We start from the raw sequence: 18,344 nt of genomic DNA, 5'->3' as shown, positions 1-18,344 counted from the left end.
AGTACTTTTGTTTTTGGTCATCGGGTTTACTTTTATATGTTTCTACATGATCATTTTGGTGTTTTACTTATTTAACCTTTTGTAACCATAACAACTGTTAGAAATTCACTTGGCGGGGATTCAATTTATTTACACTGTCTCGTTTATAGGAACATGGTGGGGCTAAGAGCGAGGTTTGGTGCACCATTAACCGGTTTAAACTCCCCAGCAGTCATTATTATGCTGCTGACCGTTCCAAGGCGGCGCTCCTCTGTGTTCCTTAGATGTCTATGTTGTTACATACTGTTTTGGTGACACTTTTGCTTGTGTCCCTTGTTGTTTTCTCGTCTACGGTAAGTATCTTCCCCCTTCATCCCTAGTTTATATTTCTTTGATTAAACCCCCCCTTTCCCCGGTCTTCTGTCCCCTTCCCTGTGCCCCTTGACTGTGGGGCCTATTGTTCAATCATTTATTTGTTTTCTTTTAATTCCTAATCAGTTACAAATTATTTATCATTTAGTGATTAAACTGTCCGTGCTGACTTGTGCCCTGTCCTGTTTTTGTTTGGGGTCCGCCTTGGCTCATTGCCACTGGTTCTTGTTGCTGGGTCATATGGGGGTTGCGTTCATTGAACGCCGCCTTTCCTTGTTGATCTTGTTTATCATATTTTCTGCGTGTACACAAATGTTCTGTAGACCAAAGGGCGGGTTTTAATAAAGAAGTAATGAAATGGATGGCTGACTCTGCTAAAGAGTATAAATCCGACGATGGTATGTGTGGTTGCATAGCAATTGATGAAATGAGTATACAAGAAGATCTTTGTATGATACACAATAATGGGGAGGTAAAATTGATAGGATTTGTAGATATGGGAGTGGAGGCCGACTATCTTGAACAAATGTGCACTGGAAGATCAGAAAAAAATTAGCAGCCTATGTGTTGCAGTTTTTATACTTGGGGTTAAATGGGTTTCGCTTCCCCTTTGCGTGCTTCCCTGTGACACAAACAAAAGCTATAAATTTGCATTTTCTGTTCTGGAAAGCTGTACAATATTTAAACACATATGGTTTTAAAGTTTGTTTTGTTTCCATGGATGGTGCACAAACAAACAGAGATTTTGTAAAAATGTTTTTTAAAGAATCTTCACCAGAAGCAGAAAATTTTTCAATAAAAAATATTTGGTTTCCAGAACATCCCCTAATAATTTTTATAATGGATTATTCACATGTTATAAAACGTATACGAAACAACATTTTGAAAAGTGGGAAAGACTGTAAACGTCAGTTAACGTATCAAAAGCCAATTTTATTGGAACATTGGATCAATGCATTTAAATGGGACAGGGACACTAATACTTTTCCAATTTATCATAAACTTAGTAACGAACATCTTTTCTTAACACAAGAATAAAAAATGCGTAACAAATTAGCAATTAGCAGAAGATGTTTTAGACAACGAAATGTTTAATTTAATGATGTCTTTTCCAAAATTCATTGAAGAAACAGGGGACGTTCTTAATGACACAATTAATTTGCTGAAAGCAACAAGCACAATGGTTTCCGTTTTTCCTATTACTGATATGGAAGACATTCGCATAGAACAGCTTAAACAAACATTAACATGGTTTAAAGATTGGGAAAATTTTGTCGTTCATAAGGATGACGTTCCATCAGGTAAAAAAGAAAAAATGTTAATTTCTTATCAGACTAGATAAGATATTTTTTCTTGTCTCATCGGTTTTACACAACTATGCAAAATATGTTAAAAACAAATAGAGCTTCTTTAGTACCGGCCCGCATAAATAGCGACGTAATTGAAAATATTTTTGCCAGCAAAGAGGAATAATAAACGAAAACAACACTAATCCTACATTCTATCAGTATGTTAAAAATATCAATTCTGTTATAATTGGTCAAAGTGTCATATCAAAGTCATCCAACACTGGTTCGGGAAATTACAACCCTGTTAACATTCTATCTACTCAAAAGTCAAGAAAAAGACCATCTGTATCAGCAAAACGAAACCCTCTTAAGATTTTAAACATCTGATTTTTAAGAATTTCCGTTTTTTGTGTGTGTGTCTGTGTGTGTTTTCTTCTTTTTGTTTTGTTAATTTGGTAGACTGAGCAACGCGCGTGTGGACTGGCCGTACCGCTTGCTCATTCTTCCTAAAAACCCTTATAATGCAGATAAAGTCTACATTTTAAGTTGTTGTTTGTTTTACTTTTTTTTTAATCTGTGCTGTATTGATTCATTACGATAAACAGGTATAGAATGCATCACCTGACGCTATGCCACCATACATACCATATTCATTTCTTCATCTGTCATGAAAACATCAAGCTTAAATTATTATTTTTGTGTTAACTTTTAAAACTGCATGCCTTTGTTGTTGACGTTTTGTACTCAACACTTCATACATATCTAAAGACATGTTTTGTATAAATTCATATTGACAATCTGTACCATTAGTTTATGATAATTCGTATAGATTGTCAGCGATACACGTTACATGCGCGTTATACAATGTAAACGGATGTAATTTATTTTAGCTCGTCAATGAAAAATATACATGAATATATCTCCCCTATTTATTAAATTGTCCAAAATATTTTGTTGTTAACTGTCCACACTAAGCTAATCACTGAGAAAGACTCTATTCTTTATTTTTGAATCGTTGCACCCGAGCAACACGCGTACCGCTTGCTCGCTCTACATGTGCGTGCCCGGAGACTTAATCATTGCTTGAGACTTAACCATTGCTGTTGTAATATATACGAAACAGTCATTTTTTATGCCTTGTGTTTCATATTAAAAACAGAACGAAAACTACCTTTTAAATAATTTGATACACACAAACTACCCCTTTAATGGTGTGATAAAAAAATAAATGCATTGTTTATGTCATATGCTTACTTATTTTTAAGTGAACATTTACGTCAAGAGATATATGTATGTTTCATCATCGAACGTCAAATATCTTTACTCAAATTTTTAATCGTAGGAAAAACACTATTTAATTTGTCATCATTGTCTCATCACTGGTTAGATACTCATCTAAATGACATCAGTTCATCAAGTGGTACATCATCGGACAGAAAATGATATATATGGTACCAATCTTGCATCATCGTTTAGATAATCATTTATGAGACATCAGTAATTCATCACAGGACAGACGCATACCTATGTGACATAGTCATCTAACAATCTTTATCTACGTTGCATCAATCAAAGGATTCATTACAAGTGATTCATTATTGGACATTATGTATGTGATATTCGTGTTTCATCATAGAACGAAGTCTTACATACGTGACACCAAATATTTATCATTGGGCGGATTCATGAACGTGACACCAATATGTATCAACAAATGGATACTCATCTAAAAGACTTGTTTAATATCCTTTATTATCAATTATCAAATGAACTCAAAATAATACTACTTGAGTCTGTAAGTTTTAATCAAAATGTCATATCGTCTAATTTGTGTATAAGTTTGAGCTACATTTAGTATGTATATGAAATATTAGTATAAGAAAATAATTTGTTCAAATCGAATGTTCATAAACAATAGCTGTGATATTTCAGAAGATCTTATCATTTTGTATAAATAGAATAAAAAATATATAAATTAATATATAATCTGATTTCAAAGAGTTCATGCTAAGAAAGTTATAAATGCTTAAATTGAAGTGAACTTATATGATAACCGCCATATGAACACATCTGCGTTTGTTTCAAAATTCTAAATTTTACCAGTTCAAGTTAAATGTTGAATTCTGCTTAAGCCGGTGCTAGGGGGCGTGGACGGTAGTTTGCAGTTGACAGTACCGTCCATGAACAGGCTCAATCAAACCGAGCCTGCAACATTTTCAATTTTGCCGTGTTGGGCTTTCTTTCTCTATTTTACCCTTAGAGCGCCAAACTGTCTTTCTACGAATTCCAGCTGAAGTACTGTACACACTCGTTGCGTTTTTGACACCATTTTTTTGTAATGAATTTTAAAATTTGAAGGGAAAAAAGAAAGAAAAAAAGGAAAAAGGGTAAAATATTCCAGATATTGTTAAAAAAAATTCAAACAGGAAATATTTTTATATCAAACCCCAAAACAAATACAGTAGAATCCCTACTTAAGACCAACTTAGATTTAAGACCACCCCACTATTAAGACCATTTTTTAAGAACGGAATTTTATGTTCTTTATGTCAAAAGTAACATGCTGCAGAATTAAGACCACCAGGTTATCCACTTTTAAGACCACCAGATTCAGTCCCAATTCTTTGATTTATTCTATATTTGAACTCACTATTGAGACCACTGAATTTTCAAAGTCAACACATTGAATGCTTTTAGGCATGACATTTGATTTCACAAGGTGTGAAAAACTGTCATTTGTATGAAATAAGGTGTAAAAATTACTGTGGTTTCATGTTGCTTTCAGCACCTTTATTTTGCGACGAAATAATTTCTTATATGAAAGGTGAAATATGTACATTATACAACCATTAATTTTGAAATCAAACCAAAGAGAATTTAATATTAAATTTCTTCAGACAAATGTACATATATTGTATTTGTAGGTACATGTTTGTTCATACAAAATGACTAAAATAAAGTATGTAAGCAATAATAAGAATATCCAAAATTAAGACAACAAGGAAAGGCGGCGTTCAATGAACGCAACCCCCATATGACCCTTTAAGACCACTTTGGTCCAGTCCCGATGCTGGTCTTAATTGAGGATTTTTTTCTGTACTGTTACATTAAGGCCGTTGGTTTTATCCAGATGAAACATTATGAAACATAATATAAGGGATGGTCAAAATGATTTGATTCGAAAAATATAGTAGGTAAGCAATGTCTCGGAGATACTGAAAGAATGATTGATATTCAGTAGTTGGTATAAGCTAATATAACTAACTACACAAAAGGCTTCGGCCGTATATACAGAAACCAAGAGACCAATGATAAAAAGGCTTTTTTATAAGCATACCTAACAACTTGTATTATCAGAACAACATTCGGCATTCGACTTAAAATCAAAATAGCTCAAGGTTGCCCTTTCACAAAGTTTAATACTAATACAAGTAAATCAAATTGATAAATCATACACGGCAATACAGTAAAGAATAACACATTTTATATAAAGAATGGTTTTGTAAGCGGTACGGCCAGTCCACGAGCGCATTACTAACCATTCAATCAATTAAAACATGAAAAATTATTTGTCTTCCGATCGAAAATCAAAACAGCTCAGAGCTGCCCTTCTACAAATTGTTAAACAAATGAAAAATTGACAAAGATACAGCATATATGTAAGAAAATGTTTTTTAAGCTACATGCACATTACTATTTGAATAAATAAATAAAAATAGAGACCTACATGTAGCTTATTACTGAACATGCGCTTTAAACGTATGGATATATTTATATTTAGTCCATATATATGTGAGTTCTGCAATTCTTTCATGATTCTGATAAAATTAACTCACATTGATACAAGATATATTTACAATGCATGTAGGTTAAATATTTGGCATGTAGCACCAACTTGTGAGCCTAAAAAAGTAATGTAAATCAATTTCCAAAAATAAAAATGAAAAATGGCCAAGTACTGTAAAGTATTTCTTAACACAATTAGTTACGCAAATTTCCTAAGAAACTATGTGACAATGTCCAGAGCTTACATATTTTGACCCCTATGTTTCTATATAAGCTTTTCATTTATCATACCCCAGGGTCATAGATGGCCCTTTCAAGTGGTGACTTATTTTACATAGACTTATATAGGAATTTAAACACACGGATCTTAAGTTTTACCAAACTAAACCGCGTGATACAGACTTGATCACTTGGTAGAGCCATTTTTCAAAGGTACAATCAACTGGGTGAATACCGTCTAAAAAGAGGTCACTTGACAAGAAGGATGAACGATGGTTACCCCTCTTTCTAAATTTCATGCTGTCACAAACAAATTTCAGAGAAACAAAATTAAGTTGACTGTTCAACAGTTACTATCTAAAATGACCATTTATAATTTCAATTTGGTCATTGATTAAGGAGTCCTCAAAACACCCCAAGTTTGGATCATTTTTACTTTTATTCCAAATAGATGGGAATATTGGGGGTGCCTCGAGGAAACCCAAATCAAAGCCATTATGATTTTGTAGAGAAAGAAGTTTATCAAAACTTGGCTTAAGTGAATCCAAAAGAGAATCAGCCGATTGAAATGCTGGCCTTAAGAAACGATGTGGACGTACCAGGTTTGTGATATCACAAGTTGTGTGCCAAAACAGAACCATTGTTTTAGCATCATGTCTCAGCAAAGGGCAGTCTTGAGCTATTTTTTCCTCCAAGAAAGAAACACCTTCAGGAGTTGTTCGCCCCCACAAAACCAAAAAGTTAAAAAAAAGAGGTGTCAGCATAATTGCTGACAGCCTCAAGTTTGTTTTTTAAATACCTTCCCTTACTGTCGGAAAGAATAATAACATTAGAATATACACGCTCGAGTTTAGACTCATTCTTAACCTTTTCTAGGAAACATTTTACACGCCTAATTTGTGACGTTTCCTGAGGTGAAGCCTCGGCCATAACAATATCTGGAATATAACTTCCTTTACAATGATAAAAAACAAAAACAATCAAAACCCCCAAAAATACGTAATCAAAAGCAGAAAATATTTAAGTATTTAAATAGACCTTTACTTGAATACGTATACCATGTATACCATAACACTGGGAAAAAAAGACAGAAATACAGGGTAGCAAAAATGTTAATCGATCTTTATTTTCATAAAATTTATCTATGGTCAGGGTAGCAAAACTGGCAACCGAGGGAATTACAATAACACATACTAAAATTATAGCTTAATAAAGTCTTTGAAATGAAGTTATTAAACATAACAATTATCGTATTACTGTCATTTACAGTTGCAAAATAATTTAAAGAAGAAACTGAACTACCCGTTTTAAAATAAACGAAGTTTTGCATTTGCAATATTGAATAAGACAGGCCGTACTACATGTATGAATCATAGATGAATTTTTCATGTTCTAATTACATGTACATCTATTCACACTATTTAAAGGCACATAAAGCTTCAAACATTAATATTATTTCCCTTTTTATTTAAGGTATATGTTACATGTTACCCATGAGAATAAAACAGCGTGGAATGTGAAAAAGAATGTAATTAAAATAAACGAATAAACTGAAATAAATTTGATATCATGTTTTTGGCTTACTTGCTTTACAAATGAACTAAGTGTCACTTAGAAAGCGGTATAAACAAAAAAAACATTAGGGTGGTAGATATATAGTTTCATAAATAAAAACTCGAGGTATTTGGGGGTATCAAAGTGATGTCGTTGTTGTGATTTTCTGCTGATTTTTGTTTAAGTACGAAAATATTTGTTCAAACGTCGCAAAATAATGGAGTTGTCATGGTCATGCGGTACGGCCAGTCCGCACGCGCAAAACTGAATGACAAACATACACATTATAAAAAAACTGTGTGTGCGTGTGATTAATAATTTAATTTAAACTCTTATTTACAGAAAGGACAAATAAATGATACATTATCATCTTCATATATTTCCCATTGTGCGGAGGTAGTAATTCCAACACATCGACCATGAACCCATTCATTGCAGGAGTCACACTGAATCCAGTCGGGGCTATTATCATACTTACCACAACAAACGGGACAAATGTTCTCATCGTCTTCTTTTTCCTCTATTTTCTTTTTTTCCCTTTCTTTTCTTCGTTGATGATGACCTTTTACCTTTTCCTTTTGTTACATTGGTCGATGGTGAAGCTACTACCTCAGCAATATTTTCAGTTGTTTCAGATTCATTAGTTTCTTCTGTTATTATAACATTTGTTATTCTGTTATCAAATACGGATGGTGTAAGCATTGTATCACAATTCTGTGTTATAGTAATTAACTGATCATATATATATTGCTGTGTGTGTTTTGACATTGTTGAAATTTCGTAAGCCGAGCATAAAGTTTGTAACTGTTTTTTTTTTTGTATAAAATTTATCATTAAAATAATTGGGATCTGTTAAAACACCAGCATTTAGTTTTAAATGGGAGACACATTTTCCCTGTGACTTATCACTTTTAAGTTCGTCGAATGACACTTTTCTAATATTTTTATTTTCTTTCTTTCCCATAACCTTTTTTCTGTGTGCTTTTGATTTTTCTGTTTTCATGAAGAGTAAAAAATCTTTTCTAAAATGTGACGCAGAGACATTGATAAATTTTGACACAATTTCCGTAAAAAGTTCCAAAACATATTTTTCCGTGGTAGTTTTAAACAGATCTGTCCACTTATGCAACAACTCGCTTTCATTTAAAATCTGGCTTTTTATTATTTCGATAGTTTTCTCGCCGGGTTTATAAAGATTAGAAAATGTTTCCAAATGTCTCAGTTTTAAATTCAAACTCTGACAAAATGTAAATGCAGGGTATGTAATGTTTGTTAATCCTTCCCTTAAATTTTGCTTTCTTGCAGTGGTTTTTAGTGTTTCGGGACATGAAGAATCAATAGATAGGGTATTGTTAGAAGTAACTATCTGTGATAGAATATCAACTTTCTCGCGGCTTTTTTTAAGAGCATTTTCCCTTGATGGTTTGCGTTCATTGAACGCCGCCTTTCCTTGTTGATCTTGCTTATCATATTTTAAATAAAGAATTTTGTACCATTTTTTGATACTTGTATTTAATTTTTGCAATACAATAACCACCGATATAACGTGTTACACCTTTCCCTTCTTCAAATCCTCCAGTTGGTATAGTTCGTTCCTGAATTTCTGAAGTAGAAACATTTTCAGAGTTTCTCTTTAAAAGATATTTTTATCCCCCGCCGAAAATTTTCGGCGGAGGATATAGAAATAGTCTCCGTCCGTCCGTCCGACCTTCCGTCCGTCCTTCCGTCCGACATTTTTGTCCGGAGCATATCTCTAAAAGTATTTGAGTTATCAACTTGAAACTTCATAGGTGGATAGACCTCATTGAGGAGGAGTGCAGTGCACAAGAATGATAACTCTACCTTGCATGATTTTTGAGTTATTGCCCTTTGTTATTTTTCAAAATTGATTTTTGTCCAGAGCATAACTCCAAAAGTCTATGAGATATTAACATGAAACTTCATAGGTGCATAGATCTCACTCAGGAGGTGTGCAGTGCACAAGAATGATAACTCTACCTTTCATAATTTTTGAGTTATTGCCCTTTGTTATTTTTCATACCTAATTTTTCACATAACTCAAAAAGTGTTTGAGATATCAACATGAAATGTCATAGGTGGATATATCTTATTGAGGAGGAATGTTGTGCGCAAGAATGATAACTCTTTCCTATACAATTTTTGAGTTATTGCCCTTTGTTTTTTCATGCTATTTTGTCCAGAGCTTATCTCAAAAAGTATTTGAGGTATCAACTTGAAATTTCAAAGGTGGATGGATCTCATTGAGGAGGAGTGCAGTGCTTAAGAATGATAACTCTACCCTGCATTATTTTTGAGTTATTGCCCTTTGTTATTTTTCAAAATTAATTTTTGTCCAGAGCATAAATCAAAAAGCCTTTGAGATATCAACATGAAACTTCATAGGTGCATAGATCTCACTCAGGAGGTGTGCACTGCACAAGAATGATAACTCTACCTTTTATAATTTTTGAGTTATTGCCCTTTGTTATTTTTCATACTTAATTTTTCAATTCAATTTTTTTCTCAAAAAGTATTTGAGGTATCAACTTGAAACTTTATAGGTGGATAGATTTTACTGAGGAGGAATGCAGCACACAAGAATGATGACCTACTCTGCATTATTTTTCAGTTATTGCCCTTTGTTATTTTCAGCCATCAGTATTCACATAGGTTTCAAATCTGTAATCACTATAGCCATCAGTTTTCATTACCAAAAGACCTCTTAAAATGGAGTTATTCTGCTCTACTACATATACATTCTTCCAATGAGCAAACACATTCGGCGGGGGATGGCCATGTTGACATGGCTCTTGTTGAATTTTAAATGCTGTTGCCGAAAATAAAATGAAACCTAGGTTCGGCGTATAACTTTTAATTTCTCGAATGACCTTTTTACATGATTCAAAATATGTTTTGCTCATTAAATAAGTATTAACCTTTGCGCCAAAGCACAGAGCATGTTTATTTTGCGACCAATCATTTTCTGGAAAAGTGTCTACACATATTTGTTTTAAATATAAAAAATACTTGTAAACCAGGAAAAAAAATTCATGTTAGTTTTAACTTCTTCAATAACGTTTTTCATTGATTCATCAAGGGGAGTTGAATTGTATTCTTCTTTCATTTCTTTCAAAATTTCAACAGGGGAAATGTTATCTGGAATAGGTGAGGCGGTATGGACTTTTTCTTTAGAAACAGTGCTATCTTGGTCTAAATTAAAGTTTAGAAGGATTTTATTATCATCAATACAAAAACTATCATCAAATTCATCATCGGCATCAGCGTTATCATCATCATTAATAATTTCCGCATCAAAATAATCGTTCATTAGATTCCAATCGATTGGAATAAAAAGATCAGTTAACACGTCAGATGAAATAAATTCATTTTTGCAACAACTGCAATCAGGTAAAAGGTCTTTTGATGATACTTTATAGAAATTGTAAACTTGTTAAAGGGTGTTTTGTAACTAAATGTGCACTGAAATTCTGCAGTAATTGCACGTCCTAATGCAACACCAATTTGACCTGGTATATGTGCATTTTCGCAATCTACAACGACTGATTCAAGTGACATGCCCTGTGATTTATGAATTGTAATACCAAACGAAAGAATTAATGGAATCTGTTATCTTTTTGCTAGTGTTTTTCTTGAACCTGGTCTATTTTTGTAAAAGCATATTGGCTCAATGTAACAGTAATGTCGTGTTTTGGAAAATAAACAACAATTTTGTCTTCTAAGAAATCTTTAACCTTACCAATCGATCCATTTACAAGTACACTCCTTAAATTAACAACAAGCATCACAGGGCATCCAACTTTCTGACCCAATCTTTTAGGTGCTTGAAATCGTTAAAGGTAATATGAATCACCCTCATCTTGCGATTCAAATATTTTTACAGTTCCTGGGAATAATTTGTCCTGATTAAAAAGAGTTGTTTTATAATGACGTGCGAAAAGGTGCAATGTATTTTCTTTAACCTGAATATTTCTTTCTAAACTTTTTATGTAATTGATGGTATCGAAACTTATGTTTCCGTTTTCAAGAGAATTCACACAAGAAATCAAGGCGTTTTCTTTTTTTCGAAAAATTGTTTCTAAATTTATATGGTGAAGCAGACCTAAAGTAATCCGACTCAAAACAATATTTACCTGCTTCACCGTACAGTTGATCTGGTACGGGAGGAAGCTGAAAAAAGTCACCTGAAAAAATAACTTGAATACCCCCAAAATACCTCTCATTTTTTCTTACCGACCTACACAATAAATCGACGGCTTCAAACACTTTCTTGCTAATCATAGAGCATTCATCAACAATGAGGGTATCACAGCGTATTATACGCTGTCTTGTCTCATGATACCTCTCATCTGTACATACTAAATTAGCAAGTTCTTGTGTATGAATGCCCCCATCACCCAAACCGCACCACTTATGTAGTGTTTGTGCAGAGCGATATTGTGTTACAGCTATACCCGTACTGCATGTAATGGAAACTACTTTCCCTCTTTTTGTCATATCGTCATAAAATTTACTGATAACGTAAGATTTTCCAGTGCCACCCTGACCAGTTAAAATAATACTATGGCCACTTCAGTTAAAGTTCAGTTTGAATATTTACATTCAAAAACTTTCCAAAAATTACGAGAAAATTTCCAACGAGCGACTGCAAACAGCTACCACGCGAGAAATGACGGAGACGATACAATAAACGAGTAGTCGATGGTGAGTACACCGTTTCGGTACCGGTTTAATAAGCGCCAAACGCAGAACCGGGCTCAGGTCGCGTTTTTTGTTGGACAGGACTCTAAATTTACTTTCGGTTTTATTAAATGTTGATTTTTTTTATTAAATTGTCACATATAGATGTTTATACTGATTGCATCTGGAAGCTAATTCGATATACTATTGATTTACACAGAAAAAGTCACGGTAAGATTTTATTTAACATCTTTATTTGGTTCCGGGAATTTGTGTTTACATTTTCATGATTCTGGAGTCTGTAATCTTTACTTTATTGAGACTTGATGGTAAAAGGTATTTTTTTTCAGATATGTAAAAGTTGATCGAAAACCAGTTGTATCGTTGTAGCAGATGTTCCATTCGTGTTTAAATATTAAAATATGTTTGACAGAGTGTTTACAGGAGCGTATCACGTTGGGGGGGGGGGGGCAGGATCTGACCCCAAGCGTTTGTGTTATGAATTGCTGCTCTATCGCAGGCAATTGCTTTATGGACAGAAAACACGACGAATTAATAATGTACATGTGAACATCATTTTATTATATATAGCAAAGTGTTTTCATTAATCAGTTATATAAAAAAAACCAAAGAAATTGTACAGCATATATTGTTGGTGTTAAAAGTGTTATATCATAAATTAATTCATTGATAAAAGCTCTAGATAAATATAAAGAAAGCAGTAGCAGCAGAAGCAGCAGGAGAAGCAGCAGTAGCAACATCAAGCAGCAATACTAGAGTAGTAGTTTTAGTAGTAGTAGTAGTAGTAGTAGTAGTAGTAGAAGAAGACGAAGAAGTAGTAGTAGTAGTACATAATACTGCAATTCTTTCTTGTTTTCTACTTTAAACATAATTCATCTTAAAAGTTTGTTTTTTCTTTATGGATTTCACATTGATACTGTACAGAAAATATAGCGACTTTACATCTTGAGTGATCGAGCAAATGGAGAAAATATGAATCCCTAAAGAAAGTCCAACACGGCAAAATTGAAAATGTTGCAAGCTCGGCTTGATTGAGCCTGTTCATGGACGGTACTGTTAAAGCAAACTAACGTCCAAGCACCGGCTTAAGCAGAATTCAACATTGAACATGAACTGGTACAATTTTGAAGGTCTCAAGTGCCACGTCCAGCATTATTTTCGGCATAATCTGGTATCTGAGTAGAACCACCGACTCAGGTAGCTGGATAAATTCCACACATGAACGAATCCTAAGTTATTGACAGGATTTGAACTCAAGCCAAGGGATTTTGTTGGTCGACGACCTTAACCATCCGGCCACCGAAACTCCAAGTAAAATAATAAGAATACCCCAAAAGTCTCGTTTTACTGGAACTCCATTAAATCGGAGGCTTTTTAAAGATTAAGCATGATCAAATAGAATAGAGAAAAACAGAATCCCTAAAGAAAGTCCAACACAATCATTTTGAAAATGTTGCAGGCTCGGTTTGATTGAGCCTGTTCATGGACGGTACTGGAAAGTGCAAGTTACCGTCCACGCCCCCTAGCACCGGCTTAGGCAGAATTCAACATTAAACACGAAAATGGTGAAATTTTGAATTTAGAATCATCCGCAGATGTGTTCATACGGCGGTTATCATGGAACCTTCAATGTGACACAGTAGTGCCATTCCATGAAAAGCGGCGTATGGTCCCCAAGTAAAAGAATGCTTGTGCCCTAAACGAGAAAACAATGGGCGGAACTAAATAAAATGGAATTTTGAAAGGGGATCTGAGGTTATGAAGCCTGCATATCACAGATAAGACGTCAAAAGACAAATTTAAAAAGCAGGCAACATATCCTAAGGGTGATTATACAGTATTCAAGTAGGAATACTGGAACCATCCATGTTGAAAATGGTCAATTAGAAACTTTATTGCTTTGCAACTCATTTGAAATAAAGCATATCATTCGATTTATTCGCAAGCAATTTGTGTTTTTCAATTCCTGCGTGTCAAACCTTTCAGTACATTTGTTATAACTTTTAACTATCATGGAAAAGATTAAATTGTGTTTTGTTAATTTTGTTTATAAATGTTGATGTAACGATGTATTGTAATAATATTTAAATAAATTAGCTAGGTCTTGCGCTAATCTGTGCTTTTAAATCATAATGTTGTCTACCTGATCCAGTTTTCTAATTATAAACTTTTGCGTTCATTGAACGCCGCCTTTCCTTGTTGATCTTGTTTATCATATTTCACTAATCTTCCTATAAAATAGTCATGAATAAAATTATAGTATGGAGGCTTGTTTTCTAACTCCTTCATGTTTATAAATATCGACACAAAATTGACCTCAATTTTTTCAAGGCATTTGATCTAATTAATTAGTTGATTAATGTTTATTCAATAAATAGAGCATATTGAACGAGTGTTAAGTAAAGACTGAATTCATTAAACTAGTTAAATACATTCAAATTTTATTATGCAATAGAATAGATAAATACAGAATCCCTAAAGAAAGCCCATTACGGCAAAATTGAAAATGTTGCAAGCCTCTGGCGATTATAATGTTTTATTTATCGCATACCGAAAATAATAATTCTGACAGTAAAATAAATCACATTTTTATAGACGCGCACAAAGTGTACATTTGTTGAAGTATCAGTTGAATAGGACATTTGTTTGTTACTCACAACATTTCGTCATATATTTATATTGTAAAATTGCCTTTCAATAAAAGCCTGTGAAATTGGTTATCGCATAGGAGCAACTGCTCAATATACACTACAATAAGTGTTTTAGTGATCTAATAAAATCGGTAAACAACTGGATAACAATTTGTTTTCTACAATCCATTCCGTGTCACAAAGCAGCTTAACCAAAATGCAATTAGAATGTATGTGTATTTAAAGCTAATCGCAGAACCATGTGCTATGCTAAAAAAATTTGCAGCATTTATCAGCATTAATTGAATACACAATTTGAAATGACATGTTCAAAATTAAAACTATAAACTATGAAATGTGTGAATTAAGCATTGTAGTGGTTATCACCAGAAGAAGATGCATTCAATAAATGTGGCATTCGGTAATACAGCTTTATCAAGGGAACATTGTCCTATACATCTTTATTAAATATGGCAGCCACATAATTCAATATTAAGCGTACAAAATAAATGTGGCATTGCCTAATATACTCGTATCTATATCAAATGAACAAATCAGATGTTGCATTACATAGAACATCTATCTCAAGCGCACAAGTTAATGTGGCATTGCATAATATTTCTCTATCAAGTGAACAAACTAATGGAATGGAATGGAATGTACATAGGACAAACACAAATAGGTAATATGGCGACTTTACAGCATTATTGGTAGAGGACGACTTCATGTGCCCTTCCGTGCATTATGTCAGCTACGAAAGGCACGTGGGTAGCATTAATAAAACATAAAATTGCCTAAAACATTTAAATCAAGCTCACAAATATATTTTGGCATTATCTTACACATCTTTATCAAACGCACAAAATAATTTTGGCATTGTCTAATACATCTATATCAAATGAAGATTTCAAGCACAAAAAACATCTATGATAAGCTCACTGACACAAAATAAATGTAGAATTGTCAAATTCATCTTTATCAAGTACACAAATATAATGTGGTATTGCCTTACAAATCTATATCAAACGTACAAAATAAATATGGCATTGCCTAATACATCTATATCAAATGCACAAATCAAATACAGCATTGCCTTAAAACATCGATATCAAGCATCATATGTAGCATTGTCAAATCAAATAATCTATTTTTAAAAAATCAGATTCTTTTGATTTGTAGGAATTTCAATTGATTTCAACCTTAAATCTGTAGACAAATATCAAGTTGAAATTTAAACAACAAATTCATTTTAATAGAGATAAATGTACTTAAAACCTTCTGTTCAATCAATGTTTCTTTCTGATTTGTATTTATCGCTTAACAAACGGTATTTTGAGGTATTTACGACTTCTTCGGTTCCATAAATATATTCATTACGACAAGCGTTGGGAAAATGAAGACATGCTAAATTTAAATCACTCAAAGCAGAAGCTGGAATGTATCGAGGGGAAATATTTTCCAAACAAAAATGTGTTGAAAGTTAAACTAAAATAATTTTTCATTTACAAGCAAGCTGTACAAACACGCACTTGCCATAAAACACACAACGTGTGCTGTAACAATTATAGTTCAAGCGTGTATGTTAGTTTATGTTTGCTTTTATATATATTAAAGAACTAAAATTTCTCTTATTTAAGTCCGTCTCATGAGCCTCGTAGTTCTCATATTTGGCATTATATGTCCTGAATTCAAACAGGTTTACAGAAAAAAACGAGATTCTTGTGGCGGTACACACTAGGTTTTTGATCTAATCCATTAGCTAATTATTTTAGAAACTGTAATTTGCAGATGCCGCTGATATTTTCATTTTTATATGCCCGAAAGAATTTCGGGCATATTATGTTATACCCCCTGGCGTCCGTCTGTCCGTCTGTCCGTCCGTCCGTCCGTCCGTTAGCAATTTGGTTTCCGAAGCATAACTTAAGTTCCATTTGGCCCACAGTATTCAAACTTCATAGGATGATTGCCCATATTGGGTAGAAGACCCCTATTGATTTTGGGGTCACAAGGTCAAGGTCACTATTAGCTAAATACTGAAAATGGTTTCCTGAGCATAACTTAAGTTCCATTTGGCCCACAGTATTCAAACTTCATAGGATGATTGCTTATATTGGGTAAAAGACCCCTATTGATTTTGGGGTCACAAGGTCAAAGGTCAAGGTCACTATTAGCTAAATACTGAAAATGGTTTCCGGAGCATAACTTAAGTTCCGTTTGGTCCACAGTATTCAAACTTCATAGGATGATTGCCCATATTGGGTAGAAGACCCCTATTGATTTTGGGGTCACAAGGTCAAAGGTCAAGGTCACTTTTACCTAAATACTGAAAATGGTTTCCTGAGCATAACTTAAGTTTCATTTGACCCACAGTATTCAAACTTCATAGGATGATTGTCCATATTAAGTAGAAGACACCTATTGATTTTGGGGTCAGAAGGTCAAAGGTCAAGGTCACTATTAGCTTAATACTGAAAATGGTTTCCGGACCATAATTAAGTTCCATTTAGGCCCACAGTATTCAAACTTCATAGGATGATTGCCCATATTAGGTAAAATACCCCTATTGATTTTGGGGTCACAAGGTCAAAGGTCAAGGTCACTATTAGCTAAATACTGAAAATGGTTTTCGGAGCAAAACTTAAGTTCACTTTGGCCCACAGTATTCAAACTTCATAGGATGATTGTCCCATATTAAGTAAAAGACCACTATTGATTTAGGGGTCACAAGGTCAAAGGTCAAGGTCCACTATAGCTTAATACTGAAATGGTTTTCTGGAGCATTACTTAAGTTCCATATTTGACCCACAGTATTCAAACTTCATAGGATGATTGTCCATATTGGGTAGAAGACCCCTATTGATTTTTTGGGTCACAAAGGTCAAGGTCAAGGTCACTTAAAAGCTTAGTACTGAAAATGGTTTCCGGAGCAAAACTTAAGTTCCTTTTGGCCCACAGTATTCAAACTTCATAGGATGATTGTTCATATTGGGTAGAAGACCGCTATTGATTTTGGGGTCCACGTCAGGTCAAAGATCAAGGGATTCTATCACCTTTAATGGAAATGGTTTCCGGAGCAAAACTTAAGTTCCTTTTTGGCCACAGTATCAGAACTTCATAGGATATTGTTCATATTGGGTAGAAAGACCGCTATTGATTTTGGGGTCACAAGGTCAAAGATCAAGGGATTACTATCACTTTAAACTGGAAACAGTTTTTCGCTCAATACTAAGTATTTAATCGAACTACAGCTGGTATCTGAATTTTATAGGATTAACAAGCTTTCATACCCCTGACGTCTTGGTGTACATCCATTGTAGCATTTTTTACTTACAAGATAAAACTTGATGGTGGTGCTTTGAAAACAGGAACTGTATATATACATGAATGTTCTTCAGCTTATAAAGGAGGATTGCTTTTTAAAGGAGGTAATACTGTATTTAATTCCTATGTCTTCCTCACTAAAAGAAAAAGTACTTTCGGGCATATAATGCTCCGCCTAGCGGTGCTCTTGTTTAATTTTATTTTTTTTTATCAAGAAGTAACATTATTAAGAGTTTACGGGAAACGATAGAAAATACAACCATTTTAAAACATGTGCTTTAATAGAAAAAAGTAATCATTACATATGCAATTAATATTCCCACTACAAACACCACAAAGTATTGTTCTAAATAAACATATATTTACCCACATTTTTAATGTTTTTTTGTCAGTGCACAATCGTTTATTTATTTTTTTACTTACACGCTTACGTCTTACTTATTACTATAATAATTCACGATGTATTTTAATGGCG

At 33.6% G+C, this 18,344-nt stretch overlaps 1 protein-coding gene across 1 annotated transcript; it reads right to left on the bottom strand.

The window, feature by feature from the left end:
- Nucleotides 1–5,800: 5,800 nt before the first annotated feature.
- Nucleotides 5,801–11,714, bottom strand: LOC132752640 (uncharacterized). Its single transcript, XM_060742987.1, has 5 exons — nt 11,351–11,714; nt 8,693–8,802; nt 7,769–7,913; nt 6,445–6,583; nt 5,801–5,945 (listed from the first exon to the last, which is right to left on the bottom strand). The coding sequence occupies exons 1-5, from the start codon at nt 11,712–11,714 to the stop codon at nt 5,801–5,803; spliced, it is 903 nt and encodes a 300-aa protein (XP_060598970.1).
- Between the last annotated feature and the right edge of the window lie 6,630 nt (nt 11,715–18,344).

The sequence above is a fragment of the Ruditapes philippinarum genome, unplaced genomic scaffold (genome assembly GCF_026571515.1).
Source record: "Ruditapes philippinarum isolate M1 unplaced genomic scaffold, ASM2657151v2 ctg10319_1_1_1_1, whole genome shotgun sequence".
In the NCBI taxonomy this organism is placed as follows: Eukaryota; Metazoa; Mollusca; class Bivalvia; order Venerida; family Veneridae; genus Ruditapes; species Ruditapes philippinarum.
Note: the sequence above shows the minus strand (reverse complement) of the source record. Positions and strands in the feature narration are given on the sequence as shown.